The 16655-nt window shown below is 39.9% G+C and overlaps 1 protein-coding gene across 1 annotated transcript in view; it reads right to left on the reverse strand.

Moving 5' to 3' along the window:
• hcn1 (hyperpolarization activated cyclic nucleotide-gated potassium channel 1) overlaps positions 1–16655 on the reverse strand; it is a gene marked incomplete at both ends in the record, with an annotated part of 102251 nt that overhangs the window by 45871 nt on the left and 39725 nt on the right. Inside the window, one exon of the mRNA XM_080419897.1 lies at positions 7751–7912. Coding sequence (XP_080276023.1) covers positions 7751–7912 — 162 coding nt within the window. The remainder of the gene's footprint in view (positions 1–7750; positions 7913–16655) is intronic.

A 16655-nucleotide genomic window follows, 5' to 3' on the forward strand; every position in this document is an offset into this window, starting at 1 on the left:
GCTAACCATCGCTCCTCCAGTAGGGCGTTCCAAAGCCTATGGGTGCCCAGACAGCAAAAGCACGATCGCCTCTGGTAATTAGGCCAGTTATAGGAACAACCAGGAGGGCCCTATCTGAGGATCTAAGAATACGCACACAGTCTTATAAGGGACCAGCATATCTAAAATGTAACTGGGAGCCTGTCCATGCAGTGCTTTAAATGTGATTAATAATAAAACCATAAAATCACTTCTGGTCTGAAGCTCACAGGCAACCAGTGAAGGACAGCCAAGATGGGCGTGATGATTATGGTCACGTTTCTTAGTGGAAGTTAACAGTCTATAGAAGCAGAATTCTGTACTAATTGGAGATGGGATGTAACCTTTTTGCTGAGGCCAGAGAAAAGGGAGTTACAGTAATCTAAGTGAGGTGAGATAAATGCATGAATGACTTTTTCAAGGTCTGGGGGTTGACAGGAAAGACTTACTTTTGGCAATATTCCCCACCTGGAAGTAAGTTGTTTGTTGAGGGGCAGATGTACAGTACTTTATATTTATAACAAATATATGTATTATATATTATAATATTGTCATATATTTGTTATATCTCTACCGTACAGATTGGTTAAAATACAGATTTATTCATTCCAGGTTCCAGGTTGCAGCTGTAAGGCAACTGGCAGAATAGCCTTCTAGTGTGCATGATTAATAGCAAAGCTTAAATTGCTTTAGTGATTGACTGATAGAGTGGCTATATGCCAACTTTTTTGTAAAAGGATCTTGGTAAAAAGATTAATTATGGCACTTTAGTGTTTAGTTATGCAGGAAATTATAGCACTGCAAAGCTTTTTTGATATAAGCGGGGATGTGGGCAATGTTTGTTGGGGTAAATAACACAGGTTAGTAAATAACATAACATTCACTGTTATAGAGCACCGAAGTCTGACGTAATTTACTCATCCTACGTGGGTCGCGGTTTTTTTCCCCCACTTCTGAATTCCCCATAGACATGCTTAATATCGCATCAAATAAGAACTGTGTTCCAAAAATAAAGAAAATGACCCCGGCGGTTTTACTCATAATGGATATGAAGCATCAACTGACGGTGGAGAAAACGCTAATGTTACGTCTACCGAAGTGTTTATTTTTGGACCCCAATTCTTATATGAGACGATTCTATGATGACCCAATGTTATTCTCCATAGAGAAATTACTTTACGACCCAGGGGATGGACGAGTGACGTCAGGACTTCTGTACTCTATAACACACGATAATAGCATGTGTTATATAGATATAACATGTGTATAACACGCTGACTCATCTAATATTAGCAAGGAGTGGAATATTCATTTGTAATGTTGAGGCGTGATAACATTTCAACTTCGAGTGCACAGTCAAATCAACAGTGTTACTTGATCCATTTGAAACTCAGATAGCGTCTCTTAGTTACAGACCCAGTAAGGGTCGATTTGGTTCCTAACAATCAATAATTTAGCTGGGGACCCCCTGACCCCCTGGACTCCACATTGAGAGGCAGTGCCTTAGAGCATGCAGTCGATGTGCATGTGGAACAGAGAGGTCTGCCTGGTATTTACAATCAGCATTACTACCCAGGAGGCCCGTCCACTCTCAGGGCCTATCAGCCCACTGAGAGGAGAACCACGGGCCGCTTGACCCCGACTCAGAGAGGGAACGATAGAGGAAGAGGGAGGGAGAGAGAGAGGGAGAGAGAGCTGTCAAAATGTTTTCATATTGCTCGTGCATGTTTTCATTAGAGCACGTAACCACGCGTGCATGTGCGTTATACTTTAACCCGTTAAGGCCCAAGATCCACAAATGCCTTCTAAATCAGTAGTTCTCACACTTTCAAGATTTTTCAAAATAATTCCAAAATAGCAGATGTACAAGCTCGCAGCACGGCTCGAAGCTATTTTTGAGAAGCCAACGCTAAAATCTAAAATGACACGGATGCTTTCCCGGTTTTAATGGGTTAAGAATATTGGGGGGTGAGGAAAAGAGTCTTGTTGTGATGGCTTATAATAGCTAGTTCCAACCCTGCATTGTGATTGGCCAAGAGACATACAGAGCCGTGCTTATTAACCACAATATACCAATAGACAAATGCCTCGTCACTATAAATATGACTCTGCCACTGATTAATGTTCAGCCTGTGGACGTTACTAGAAACTCCGCTCAGTCATCTTCCGTGTGTCTGTGACACAGCGCTACCCGTTTAAAAATGCATGTGAAGTTTGCAAATGTTGTACAGTAACTAATTCTGTCATGTAAAAAAGTAAAACAATATACACATATATAAAAATGTGTGGTATTTATTCCGTTTGGGAAATGGCAGGATGGCTTGGCTGAAGTTGCCTGGCTCAGAGCCATCTCAATGGGCTGGCTGAGTCAACAGGGACTATTTAATGTCTGTATTTACAAGGTAAGAAAGATAACACTCACAAACCATGTTTTATTTTATAGCAAATTGGCCCACAACATGAATATATTTTGATTATAGGTTATATTTAGTTAGTAACTGTTATATAAGGGCAATAAAACACTATACAATAAAACACTCAAGTTCGTGTTATGTTGTGGTTATTGCCATGGCTGTGCAGGGCAATGGCACTCCGCTTCGTGTCGTGCCTATGCCGTATGTTATGACACTCAAGATTACTTTCTGTTTCTTTTACTCAAACCTTTTATACCGTGGTACTGTGGGTACAGAGGAGGAACACTAGCTCAAGTACTTTTCTGCATTTACCCTGCCGGATGGCTGCTCAGATGGCTCAGATGAACGCACAGGGGGTTGTTAGGGGTTAAATGTCTTGCTCTGGGACTCTTTGACGTGTCTACTTTACGACTGCTTCTCTGTACCCATTAGGCTACAGCCGCTCCGAGTTGCAAATATATTAGTAATGAAGCTGTCTGTGTACAGTTTACAGTATGTCACTATTCACCAGTGGTGGAAAAAGTACTCAAATGTTTTTCTTAAGTAAAAGTATCAATACTGCGATGTAGAAGTACTCTGTTAGAAGTAAAAGTCGGGAATTCAGAATTTACTTGAGTAAAAGTACAAAAGTATCGGTATCAAAATGTACTTAAAGTACCAAAAGTAAAAGTACTAAAATTTTTGAAAATAGCAGATCTACAAGCTCACAACGCGTCGCGATGCGACACGTTGTGAGCTTGTAGATTGGCTATTTTCAAATAGCCTAGGTATAGAATAGGGCTAAAGTGGTTAATGTATGTTTTATAATGTAATAATTTATGTCTGCAAAGTAACTAGTACCTAAAGTTTTCAAATAATTGTAGTGGAGTAAAAGTACAATATTTGCCTCTAAGATGTAGTGGAGTAGAAGTAAAAGTACTGAAAACTGGAAATACTCCAGTAAAGTGGAAGTACCTCAAAATTGTACTTAAGCGCAGTACTTGAGTAAATGTACTTAGTTACTTTACACCACTGCTATTCACAATGACTTAACCACATGAACCCATGGCATCCCTATTCTGACAGTGAAAATATAAAAAAATATTTAAATAGCAGATCTACAAGCTCAAACACGTCGAGTTGTAGATCGGCTATTTTCGGTGAAGAGGTTTGACGTAGAGGGAAAAAGTGAGCGGACCAATTATAGAGCCCTGGAAGTCCCTGGTCAACTAAATATAGTAGGTTTAAGTGTTTAATTAATGCACTGCATTCAGACTAGACACATCCACCTTGATGCCGGTGAAGGATAATAAAGTCAACTGAATATAGAACGGAAAAGATTGCATGCTGCTCTGTGACATTAAATGTGCAAAAAGTCACACCAAACAAAGTTTCCGCCACATTTGGTCTTCATTCGTGGAGTTAAGATTGTCCATATCACATCACATGGTCAATACAGTGTATCATCGTCAAATCACCCCACAAGGTCATGAAATGTGTATGTTAGATATGGTGCAATTTGGTGGTCAAAGGTCAAGGTCGGCAATGAGCCACGAGGATCAACTATGCACACCTCTCGGATGCTGTTTTTTTTTTTTACAAGATTCAAGATTGCTTTATTTGTCTTTTCTTTTCCTTCTGCAAGCAGCTTCAGAAAAAAATAGATTGTTTCTCCATGAGACAGCAAAAAGTCATAAAGTAAATAGTTCCAAAAATCTATCTAAATAAATACATCCTAAAACTAGAAGAATTCATGTAATAAAAACAAGCATAACCGGATAAAAACAGTATAAAAACTAATTTCAACTGCTCTGCTTTCAACTGATGATACAAAATGACATCTATAACACTTTTCGCTCCTGAGCTACAAAAGCAACTTGCAGCAAACTGCAACTTTTTTTCAGCACTCTGCGGTGAAGCGTCATTCAATCCACTCCCTTTCTCTCTCCACACAATTCCTGCTTGTAATGGCGGGAAAACTAATTATTGTCGTCAGCCAGTTCTCTGTTCTTTTAAACCCAAGCCTTTATATTTGTCTTACTCCTCAATCCCACACACGGATGCACACTTCAAGACGTCAACGAGCATGTTGAGCAACATTTCAACAGCCACTCTGCGACAGTGTAGCTGATGACCACGCTTGCTGGTTTTGCAGCTTTTGTCGCTATGTAATGAGCAGATTGGAGACCCAACCCTACTGATGTTGGAGACTCTAGCACCACCCGTAGGCCAATTTAAAAATACTAAAATGCCATAGTTAAATGTATCATTACACTCTGGTTTAGATTTTTAGATGGTGTACATGTATTATGCCTAATGCTAACTACCCGAGTGCCTGAATGTCACCTGCTGTCAGCTTTCCAATTAACCATTGTAATCGTTTCAATAAACAAGATATTATCCTTGATGTCCTCATGATTGGATTAGAAAGCAATCCGTCTTTCTATATCAAACAGCTGATACCAGTGCCAAGAATAGATATTTGGGGGATCATTATCAACAAACAAATAATTGCATAAATGACATAATTAGAACATAACACCTGATCCGTTTCTGCGTCTGTACTCAACACCTCAGGATGGCTTTAACGACTACACTTATATGAAGCACAGTTGATGGCCCAAGTATTTCAACATAAAATGTTGTCTTCAAGCATGTGATATTACTGTAAGTATGTAATAAGGATGATAGTTGCGCACCAGTGTCGCACACCGGAAATATCATATATACACGCTCACAGCACGTCGCAGCGTGATGCGTTGGCATTGATTGATTGATTGATTGATTGAATACTTTATTAGCAGTTTGCAAAAAAAGCGCAGGAAAGTACAGTTCAATACAAGGTCTGCTAAGAGGAGTTTAAACCCAAGAAAGCCTATGGCTTGTTTCCGTTGGTGTCCTTTACTCAATTCATCTAAACATTAATATACAATAATATACAATGGTAAAAGGCCAGTAGGCCAGTAAAATAGATCAGGTAATAGGCCTACTTTTTCTTCACTTGTTCAGTTGTTCGGGGCGAGTGTCACATGAGAATTCATAATAATATGTAAATCTACTGTGCATACTGTAAGCCACATAATGACCATATGCTTTGAAATTTCACTTGATGTACCGTTCTAAAAACAAAACAGTTGCATAACTGCATGTTGTCTCCTCTCCCTCTGTTACCTAATGTAATGTCTGCCAAAGGACAACAAGAAACATGGAGCATATTTATTTGTCACTGTCCAAGCAAAAGAAGCATTTGCCCTTTTTTAACTGGGGCATATTTTTAGAGACACATTTTCTTCAATAATACTAGTAACCTTAACCACTTGAACCCCATCATCCACATTCTGGGGGAACATTAGCCAAAAATACAGATCTACAAGCTCGCAACATGTTGTGAGCTTGTAGATCAGCTATTTTTTTTTACATTAACCAATTGAACCCTAGCATCCCTATTCTGAAGGGAACATTATCCAAAAATAGACAATCTACAAGCTCACACTTGTAGATCGGCTATTTTGGGCAAAGAGGTTTGGTGAAGAGGGAATAAAGGGCATTGTGAGCTTGTAGATCGTCTACTTCCGGCAAAGAGGTTTGGTGTAGAGAGGAATAAAGAATCAATCTATGAACTCTATGAAAAAGTTTAATCTGCAACACTATAAAGCACCGAAGTCCTGACGTCACTGCCAGTAGAGGGCGCTGTTCCGCTGGTTCGTGGCTTTACTTTTTGTGTTGATATCCTCATTGGGGAATCTTAGATCGCCTCATATAAGAACTGTGTTCCAAAAATAAACACACCACCCTGGCGATCGACTGAAGGTGTAAATTTACACATTTACCCAAAAAGTAACACAATATAAACACTAGAAACGAGTCAAACGACCCAAAGACTACATTTCCCATGAACGCGGCTGCTGTAGGGACAGTGATTTCAGACCCAGAAGTAGTAGTTATTAAGACTTTTAAGGCAGAATGAATTCCATTTTTGCCAGAAACAGGCTGTATCAAATATGAATGAATATCATAAACGATGCAGAGCCACCCCCCTGACAGAAACGCCAGGGTGGTGTGTTTATGTTTGGAACACAGTTCTTATATGACGTGATCTAAGTGCTAAAACTGTTCCTTTGTTTGTTAATGCTGCTTAAGTTTTTTTTTCTATTTTAGATTTGTTTTTCTATTATAAAACTTTAGTTTAGATTTTGTATGCCTACAGGGCGCAACCTATTATCTGTGTGTAACACTTTTAAAATGAACATGACACGCTTCTGGATACAATAACACAAACCTTTACTCTCTCTGGACTAACAATGAGGACAACTCGTCCCTGATCGCATGCTTTCTTTCAAACAAGCATATTTAGTAGTTCACCTAAAAAATGGCTTATTTTGATCAATTACACACCCCATGAAGCGTTGAATTCATGGATTGTTTTTGGTCGCATTCCTAAGCCAATAATTTGATGACCGGGTGTATTTCCGGTAGGAGACACACGGCCCTCATTTATCAACGCGGTGCAGCCCAAATAATGGGCGTACGGCGAGATCACCGCACCTTTCGGCATTTATCAATATATCCTGACATGGGCTTCATCCTACCGTAAGCTGAAATCTCACGTCTGGTCGAGACCAGTTGTTGACGTTGGCTGCGCCCGTTTATTCCATTCTAGACCTGCGGAGCAGCATTGTCTGACTGTCTGAAACTCTTTCTTATTGGCTTTTGATGTCTTTGGTCGTATTCTGGTTCTTCTTCATGTCGTAAAATCGGGGCGTTTTGAGAATATTTAATGGCGTGTTATTTAAATGACGCTCGTTTTCAGACGTGAGATTTATCAAAGCTCCGACCTGATGTACGCCAGGATTGGCTGTGTAGGATTCGTTGATAAATGTGACTTCACGTTGGTGTACGGCCGAATATATGGACAAATATAAGCCGGTGTATACGCTGCGTTGATAAATGAGGGCCAAAGAGTCTACTTTGTGTCCCCTACACACTACATTAGCATCTTTCCGGCGGTAATCAAATGATTGGCTTGGGAATGCGGCAAAAAAAATAATCAAGGCTTCATGGGGTGTGCAATTGATAGAAAATAAGTAATTGTTTGGGGGAACTACTCCTTTTACTGTAAGTAGCACAAATCACAGATACTGCAAGAGGCTTTTGCACACCTGAATAAAACATCTTTGTGACAGGTGCATACGCTAAATGAAACCATCTATGAAGAGTCAAAATACTATATACACACTGTTGCACACTTGATAAATATACAGCACGTGTACAACAGTGATTCCACTGTTCATAAAATATGACAAAATAACAAACAAAAGTGAAGAAAAAGCAATACTTACAACCATACCGTTTAGCGACACCCAGCAATCGGGAGGGAAGTCTTGTAGTAGCGGCACCAGGAACTGTAAACATCCATCCCAGTGACACAGGAGCAGCATCATGCCTATCAAATTAAATATCCTTACCACAGCACTAGCCAGGTCATAGGTCATATGGAAGATCTGCGAGAGAGACACAACAGAGGAGAGAGAGAGAGAGAGAGAGAGAGGTTAGTAATGAAGGAGATTTGTGACATTCAGTAACACTCATTCGGCGTTCTATATAATATGCTAGTAGTAACTGACAAGAGACCTGTTAATTTGTTTATTTTGTCAACCACTTTCACCGTGGTGTCCCTGTTTTGGGCATATGAATTTTTCAAATATTATTTCTTTCCCCCAACTTTTTCAAAAATAGCAAAAGTAGGAGATCTACAAGCTCACACGGTTGTGAGCTTGTAGACTGGCTACTTTTTCCACTGCTTAAGTGGTTAATATTTTTTGGCACCTCTAAAAATCACAACATACTTTATGCTGAACCTGTAAATACAAAAGGCGGCAGAGACTCACAAATAGGCTTGGTCGGTATCTCTGACATTCTTTCAGTACACGGTATATGACGGTATATATGACTAAAAGCTGGGCTGCTGGTGATAGAAGTCAGTGTATAGGTTCATAGGTTCTGTATTTCTATTGCGCACCCCTTCCAGCTATTACACTGGCCCGAAGAAAAATGAGTCACAATAAAAACAAACAACTAACTAGGGCAACATAAAGTCAATCTGTGAGTCAGTGGCAGTTAGAGAGAGGGTAGAACTAAACTAAACTAGTGTATCAGTGGGCTGAACGGAGATGATGTGTGTGGGTGGGTGGTGGTTTTAGACTGGCAGTCAAAATGATGTGGCTAATAAACTGCTTTGAAGAAGTAATCTTAAGATCAAGTTACAGTATATGTGGCAATAATATTTTCATGATTCCATATCTAGGAGTGTCCGTATTTTTTATGGTACTGAAAATCATACCCTTCAGGATTCCAAAATACCATGGCATAAAGCAATACCTTCAGACGGCCAAAACCTACTCACAGCAGAAGATAAGTTGCGTCTGTTTGGTCACCAGATAATTTGGCTTCCAGTGCTAGGCAATGTATCTGTGAATACCTACTGTACCAGTGGTGTAAAAGTACTAGGTAAAAGTCTTTACTGAAGTAAAAGTATCAATACTGCAATGTAGGAATACTCTGTTACAAGTGAAAGTTCGAAATTCAAAATGTACTTGAGTAAAAGTACAAAAGTATTGGTATCAAAATGTACTTAAAGTACCAAAAGTCAAAGTACTAAAATGTTTGAAAATAGCAGATCTGCTATTTTCTGCGATTGGCTATTTTCAAATATCCTAGGTATAAAATAGGTTAATATATGTTTCATAATATAATAATGTATATCTGTAGTGTGGAGTAAAAGTACAGTATTTGCCTCCGAGATGTAGTGGAGTAGAAGTAAAAGTACTGAATAATACCTAAACTAAGTACATTTACTTGAGTAAATGTACTTAGTTACTTTGCACCCCTGATACCTACAGTATATGCACACAGAAGCTGAGCTATACATAATTTAGCATGGCATCTGGCCAAAACAAACTGACCAGAGTCAGGTAAAGACACAGCAGGTACAGCACAAAGGTACAGCACATTATAGCTGCTTTTTGCTCCCCAGAGCGAAAGGTGTTCAGAAAATAAGTCGAATGAAGCAGGCGGCGGAGCAGACAGTGGTGAAATGACATGAGTCAAGTGCTACTGAGATAATGACTGTTTATTCAGAGCAGGAAGGATCTAGAATAGAAAGTCATCAGTGGAGTGAGTAGGCATGCCTGCACTGAAAAGAGCTTTCACTGACATTAGGTCTGAACTGAGACAATCTGCTCACGCCTGGATGGCTATATTGCTAATTCAGAGCCCATCATTAATACGAGAAATCCATTACTTCTCCTCTGGTGGGTTATTCCATCATCCTTTTTTGGCCAAAAGCAATAAAAGCAATATGGGGTAAATGGTCAGTGGTGACTGGGATTTGCATGATAAATCTGACCTATTGGCCATTTTTGTTGAAACGCACTGTATTGTTAAAGGTTTCCTCTCTATCAAATTAAAGACATTAGTGGATTCAGTTAATTGTAATCTATTTTTAAGTTGATGGCACTGTTCTCCCCATAAACGTCCTCTATTACGAATGTGTGAATTTCAGGATTTTAATAGACCTCTGAATGATGAATTATTTTAATAGGCTGTTATATGGTGCACGGCACCGCTATGACAGGTTAATAGGTTTTCTTAACCTAACAAAACTAATTGCCAGTGAGGAATGCCAACTTTTTTTGTTGGTAGGACTTTTTTTAGATTCTACGTTTGGGGTGTAAAATACATATTCAAATTCATGTTGTTATACAAGTTATTTAACAGAGGCCCTATTACCAAGCATTGTACCCCTCGGTACAGTTGTTTCATAATCAGTCATCATCATTATGCTAATCAGTATGCATAAAACGAGCTGCCACTGTAATTCTGCCATAACACAATGAATAATTTCCAGAGTCTAATCTTGAGGATTAACCACTTATGCCCTATACTTTTTCAAGTGACAAATAGCAAAAATAGCTGATCTTTGCATATCTATTTTCACTAACTATATATTTATTTAATTTTGAAAACACATTGTAGAAATTTGGCTCCCTCATGAGCTCAGGAAAGATGAAGGATAAAGCCTCTACTCAACAAATGACTAGTTTTCCAGACAAAAATTGTGTGAAGAACAATACTACCAGAATTAATAAAGGTGGTGGTGGCGTTGTGCTTTGGGGTTGCATTACTACAGTAGCTGAGCCTGACCAGCTTGTCATTACAAAGTCAACTAATGTGAAGCTATCGGTTAACATCAAGATGGCTGAACATATAAGTACAGTATGAAGGGGTTCTTTAAGCAATTCTGTAAATTCCTCCCAGTCAATGAAAGACACTGCAAGACAATTTCTACTAGGGTAGGAATTTCATGAAGGCCATGACCACCGTTGCCCCTCAGTTTGGCCTTATGCCGCTCAAAAAAATGATGGCCCACCTGCACTGGCCCAGCTGATTTCACGGTTTTCTGCTCTGCCTCTTTCCTGTCAATGTGGTTTTGAGACACCAGTGCTTTTGCTGAAATTTGTCAACAAGATTGAAGATTTTTCACTCCCACTGACATCCCATCCCCATGTTCAAATGAGACCAAGAGCTGAGCTATGAGTATGAACTTATTAATCTAATTTCTAAATACTAGTACAATTATTTTGTAAAATAAACATTTAATGGATTTATTCATTACTGATACATAGTACTGATAATACTATGTATTCAAAATTAAATCCTCCTTAACCCTGAAATTCAATTCATTATTTATGGTCTTAAATTTAAAAAAAATACATATTTGACATCCTTGCTGCCCTGGCATTTGTGCCCTCAAACTAATTTACAACACCAAAGGTCAAGTGGCCTTGCCCGCAAAATGATGAAATTCCAGGCCTGCTAGTAAGCACCAGCAGGTGAAAGGTGACCATCATTCTTCTGGGATTTGGATAAACAAGGTATGATAAATGCACAGTGCACTTCATTGTAGATTCTGTTAAAGGAAATGACCAGGTGGGTCTGAGGAGTCACTGAGAGAGAGTGTGTGTGTGTGTGTGTGCGTGTGCGTGTGCGTGTGCGTGTGCGTGTGCGTGTGCGTGTGCGTGTGCGTGTGCGTGTGCGCGTGTGTGTGTGTGTGTGTTTAAATGAAGAGATAATGTGATACAGAAAGACTGACACAGCAGGGTATAGTGTCAAAGACAGAAGGTAGCACCGGTAGCTGACCGGATGGTGCGTCAACTTAGCACATAATTGATAATTGATCATTAAGTCTGTCTGTCTGTCTGTCTGTCTGTCTGTCTGTCTGTCTGTCTGTCTGTCTGTCTGTCTGTCTGTCCGTCCATCCGTCCATCCATTCGCCCGCCCGCCTGTCATAGAATGCAGGATCTTCAGCTGCTGTTACATTGGTGGAGGAGCACTTTTGAGTTGTTACACTTTTGACTGCGTTCAATATTATCATCAGTGATCACTCATGCATTTCCTTGTCACTCAGTTCTGCTGATTTTCTCTTTTCACATTCAGCTCCAAATGTTTCTCTACACTACTCTTTTGTCTTTTGTCCTCCGCATGCCTCTGGCTGTAGACATAGACTTGTACTGTAAATAATGCACACAAAACAAAGTGACAAAGGCTATGTGACTCCTTGCAGATAATACAGTGCAAGCAAAAATAAGAACCTGGGCAAGATGTTCTATCAAGGTGGTCTAACGTAATAGGTATTCCAACATTAACCAATACCTGGAACGCATCTGTGTCACTTTAGATTTCTTTGGCTATTCAAAAATAGCAGATATACAAGCTTATAGGGCGGCACCGAGTGCCGCGCTATGAGCTTGTAGATCTGCTATTTTTGAAAAATCGAGAAAATATTTTTTTTAGATTTTTTTCCAAAAACTGTTAGGATTTAGAAAACATTTTTAAGAATGGCTTCAGGTCTTAACTAATCTCTCAAGAACAGATTCTGCACTGCGTGAGAATCTGTCGTGAAGGCTCGTCGTAACATGTACACACTGGGCTACAAGTGGGCGTGCCTTCAGATCAGGAAGCAGGCCGCGCTTTACCCAATCAAATGTAGTGGGCGGGATTCACATGTCCGTCGATCTTTCCCCCTCGAAACAAACCGAAACTAATTTAACAATAGCGTCCGCGGAGCAGACAAAACCACGGAAATATATTCACATTTTAACTTACTCTTTCATCATAGAAACAAGTGGGCTTATAACCAAAACGATCCATGTTCTCTGGGAGAAGTGGTGTTAGTGTTCCGTGTAGAAATATTGTTAGTGGGAATGAAAACATAGTCGCACCAACCGGAAGTGATGCGCTGAAGGCGCATCACAAACACCGGTTTCCCTGTGCTCTGGTGTTACGTTATCGTCCCCCCAGAGCCAACAGACATAGAACAAACAGCAGAGGGCGCTGTTTTTCATTTTCAGTTGGCGATGGGTTCCCAGATTGGGTCTTAACGGGTTAAATTCAGAAACACATTGACAAGTATAAGGTTGAGATAGCAATGTTGACATGTGTGCAATGACAACCGAAATCGTTGGTGAAGTGTATGGACATGCAGGGCTTACATTGTATAACTGGACCTCTCACAGAAGAACATCAATAGACATCAGCTTACGATAGGATAGACCTTTTTCACGGCAGCCATATTGACATTAAAAAGTACTGAAAGGTGTTCCATTCAGGTTGAACAGAGTCAGGTTGCTGCCATTATGCTTGTCAGCTCACTGACTTACACTAAATGTAACAGAGCCATATATCATTGGTAACACCTGTGTGTTACCCTACTATTTCATGCTGATATGGCTGAAGTGAAAAAGGTCTTTTGTAAAATGTTATTTGCACAGTATACTGTAGATGTGTGTAACATGTGGGTGCATGTTTTCAGGTGAGCAGGGATTTAACCTTGAAAATGTCATGCCTTGATAGAAATACAACAAACAGGAACTGTCAATGAGCAAATCGGTTGTTAATATATTATGTAATAATAATTCCACTTTAAGCTCAGTGATGGCTGGAATTTGTTTTTCTTTCTTAAATGCAATATCATATAGGGAGCACCTCCCAAAATTATTTTCTTGTAAATTAGTAGTAATTTTGTCAAATGGGAAACATAAAACAAAACGAAATGGAAAGGAATGATATCCAGAATTATGTTTTTATGGGTGCCTTGTATTCAGAGGGGTATCTGTTGGACGAGTCATTTCACACTGAGAGAGAGAGACAGAGAGAGACAGAGAGACAGAGAGACAGAGAGACAGAGAGACAGAGAGACAGAGAGACAGAGAGACAACATGACAACAAAACACGTATACTCTAAGGAGCTACATACGGTATTCTTGGATAATGTGTTGCTCTGGCTTAATAATTTATTTTCAGTATATACCAGCCAAATTTTTTTGGCACAATCACTTTCAACTCTGGGCACGTCATCATAGCCTGTGACACTCCTGTAACCTCAGTGACGCTGGCCGGCCACACAAAGAGCAGAGCAGAGGACAAGAGGCTGTGCTGATGCTCAGATATGATTCAGCTCATCCACAGGGAGATGCAGCGCACTGCCCTGGTAGGCTAAAATTAGCCGTAAGCTTACAGGATGGCTGTCGCAAAGCACCTAGTACCCATCCTGCTGCCTTACATCTTTATTCTTATTTTAGCAGTCATATGTGTGTGTGTGTGTGTGTGTGTGTGTGTGTGTGTGTGTGTGTGTGTGTGTGTGTGTGTGTGTGTGTGTGTGTGTGTGTGTGTGTGTGTGTGTGTTATTTGTCACAATTACCTCAAGCGCAGAGAGAGAACAAGACAACAAAACACGTACTGTATACTCTAAGAAGCTACATACAGTATTCCTGGATAATGGGACAACGCTGAAAAACAGGAAGTGGCACTTAAGCCCCATATTTCACACGAGACAGAAATAGAGGGTCAGACGAAGAGGGCTCGTCTTCACTCTCCACCGTAAATATTAGAAAACACCTCAAAAGAGACGTCAAAAAAGAGAAGGAAGAAAGTAAAACAACGTTTGATGAGGCTTACTCTCAACTGTTGACTGCAGTTTCAGCTTTGATTATGTCTGCATGGGCGACAAAGAGGCTCCTGTCAGCCTACAGTACGAGTTTCCAGGGACCATTACACGTCACCGAAAAAAGAAAACGAAAAAAAACTCTGCAATCTTCTAGGCCATGCTGGCTCATTGTGAGGAGACAGACGTTGTGGAAAGTAGGACTGTTTTACATATTCCACTATTTGTCTGGAGGTTCAGACCGTTTCATCAACAGTAAGAAGAGGTAGTGGCAACATGTAGACAAATGTTGGGCCTGTGTTTAATAATAGGACCGTCTACTGTAGATTGCTGTTCATGATCATTCTGGCAAAATGTCACTGATTAAAGACATGAGCATTATAGGCATGACCAACACTCAGATTCAAAAGCTCAATTTGAATATAGACCATGAGATTTGGGGAAATTGATTTGGCTTTGGGTCTTATGTCAAAACATAATGGTTGACACTGTACTCCTTGAATCTGCGGTCTGTCTCCACAACAAAGCTATCATGTGAAATTCCCTGTGTTCCACAAACTAATGAGAGATGGCATGATTACTGGGAATAATACAACTGTATGCAATGACAATAACAACATCACTCCATCTGCATTGATACAAAGAGACTAATTCATCCATACTCGTCTCTGCATAATATGCCAAACAGAATTATGCGAGTGCAACCTCCCCATAATCCCTAATTAAGGCGTTTATCTCACACTGAACCCCTTGTGGCAGAGGACAAGGAAGAAAAAAAAAACTGAGAGTGAATGAGGAAGAAACAGACAGAGGCAAACACAGGAGGCGGAGGAGAGTTCCTCGGCGATGATGTTACGGTACGTTGACAGATCATGACATAAGCACAGGTCTCCTGTCAGGCTATGAACACAGAACACATGGGGGAGAGGTGTTAGATGGACGCAGAGGAGCATGGCTAGATTGCTTCTAGCCAACAAAGTTGTAGAGGCCTGTGCCAATTTTCTAATAATTGCCTGACCGCAATTATTTGAGCCAATCGCAATTCTTTTTGCATAATCGTTAGAATTATAAAAACAGCTGGATGCACTGAGCGGAAATTATATTATAAAAATATATTATTTCCCACTTCTGTTTTCCACGTTCTCTAAACAACTTTCAAATTGGAGTCCCTATTTTGGGCATTTGGGGCAATAAAAAAAATATATATATAGAAAGATATTTGGAAAGTATTATGGATATGGCCTGTTTTATTATTTATTTTTGATTATTGGTACCGATGTCAGTCATTTCTTCGTATATTTCAGTAATAGGCTTTATATAAGCTACTTATCTGCCCTGCGCAATTAGTGTTTACAAGGCCTATAATGCAAACAGAAATGTTATAGAAATTGTACAGAAAATGTATAGTTCCAATATTCAGTGCCAAAACACAATTAAACCATTCATCACAATTATTTGACAATTAATCATCAACTACAATTTCATGATAGTGAGTGACAGACAGCTCTACAAAGTATTGTATAAGCCTGCGTTCACTGAAAGGGTCAGAATACATCGTCACGATGCTCTCCCACTAAGCTCTCATAACAGAATGACAGTAGGCGACTAGGTAGTATTGACACAAAGCCAAAAGCCCCATCAATGCTCTCAGCCAGCGATGGCACAATGCTAGCTTAAAATTAAGTCCATCAAGCTTAAAATTGACCTGATGGGTCAGAAGTCGCCACAACCTTCTAATACGGAAGTGTTTAATGGTCAAGATGTGACATGACAGTGTTGCAAGGTCGCTGCACTGATTAACATTTTGGTCCTCTCTTGGCATCTTTAGCAGTACTGCACAAGAGTGATTCTCAACCTTTCGAAATTCAAGGACCCCCTATTTGAAATGCATTACACCAGAGACCCCCATTTGATTTAACCCCGATCTAAACTGTAAAATCCTCAGTGTTAATTTAACTCAGTGTGTACATAGGTATACAGAAATATGTAGCCTACATGTACACTCGCAGAGTTACAGAACCGTAAGGGTCCATTTGGAACCCTAGTGGTCCCCGGACCTGACATTGAGAATCAATGCCACACAGTGTGATATGTAACCTTAGGAAATTAGCATCAAGCCATGTCAGTTTATGATGCATTGACCCTGACGGGAATGTCAGGTTGCAGCAAAAAATCCCATCATTGCAAGGTTTTAGTCATAGGGATTACATACATACGTATATTGTTATATGAGGGGGAGGGTT

This window comes from Gymnoscopelus braueri (assembly GCF_963280865.1).
Source record: "Gymnoscopelus braueri genome assembly, chromosome: 22".
Taxonomy (NCBI): domain Eukaryota; kingdom Metazoa; phylum Chordata; class Actinopteri; order Myctophiformes; family Myctophidae; genus Gymnoscopelus; species Gymnoscopelus braueri.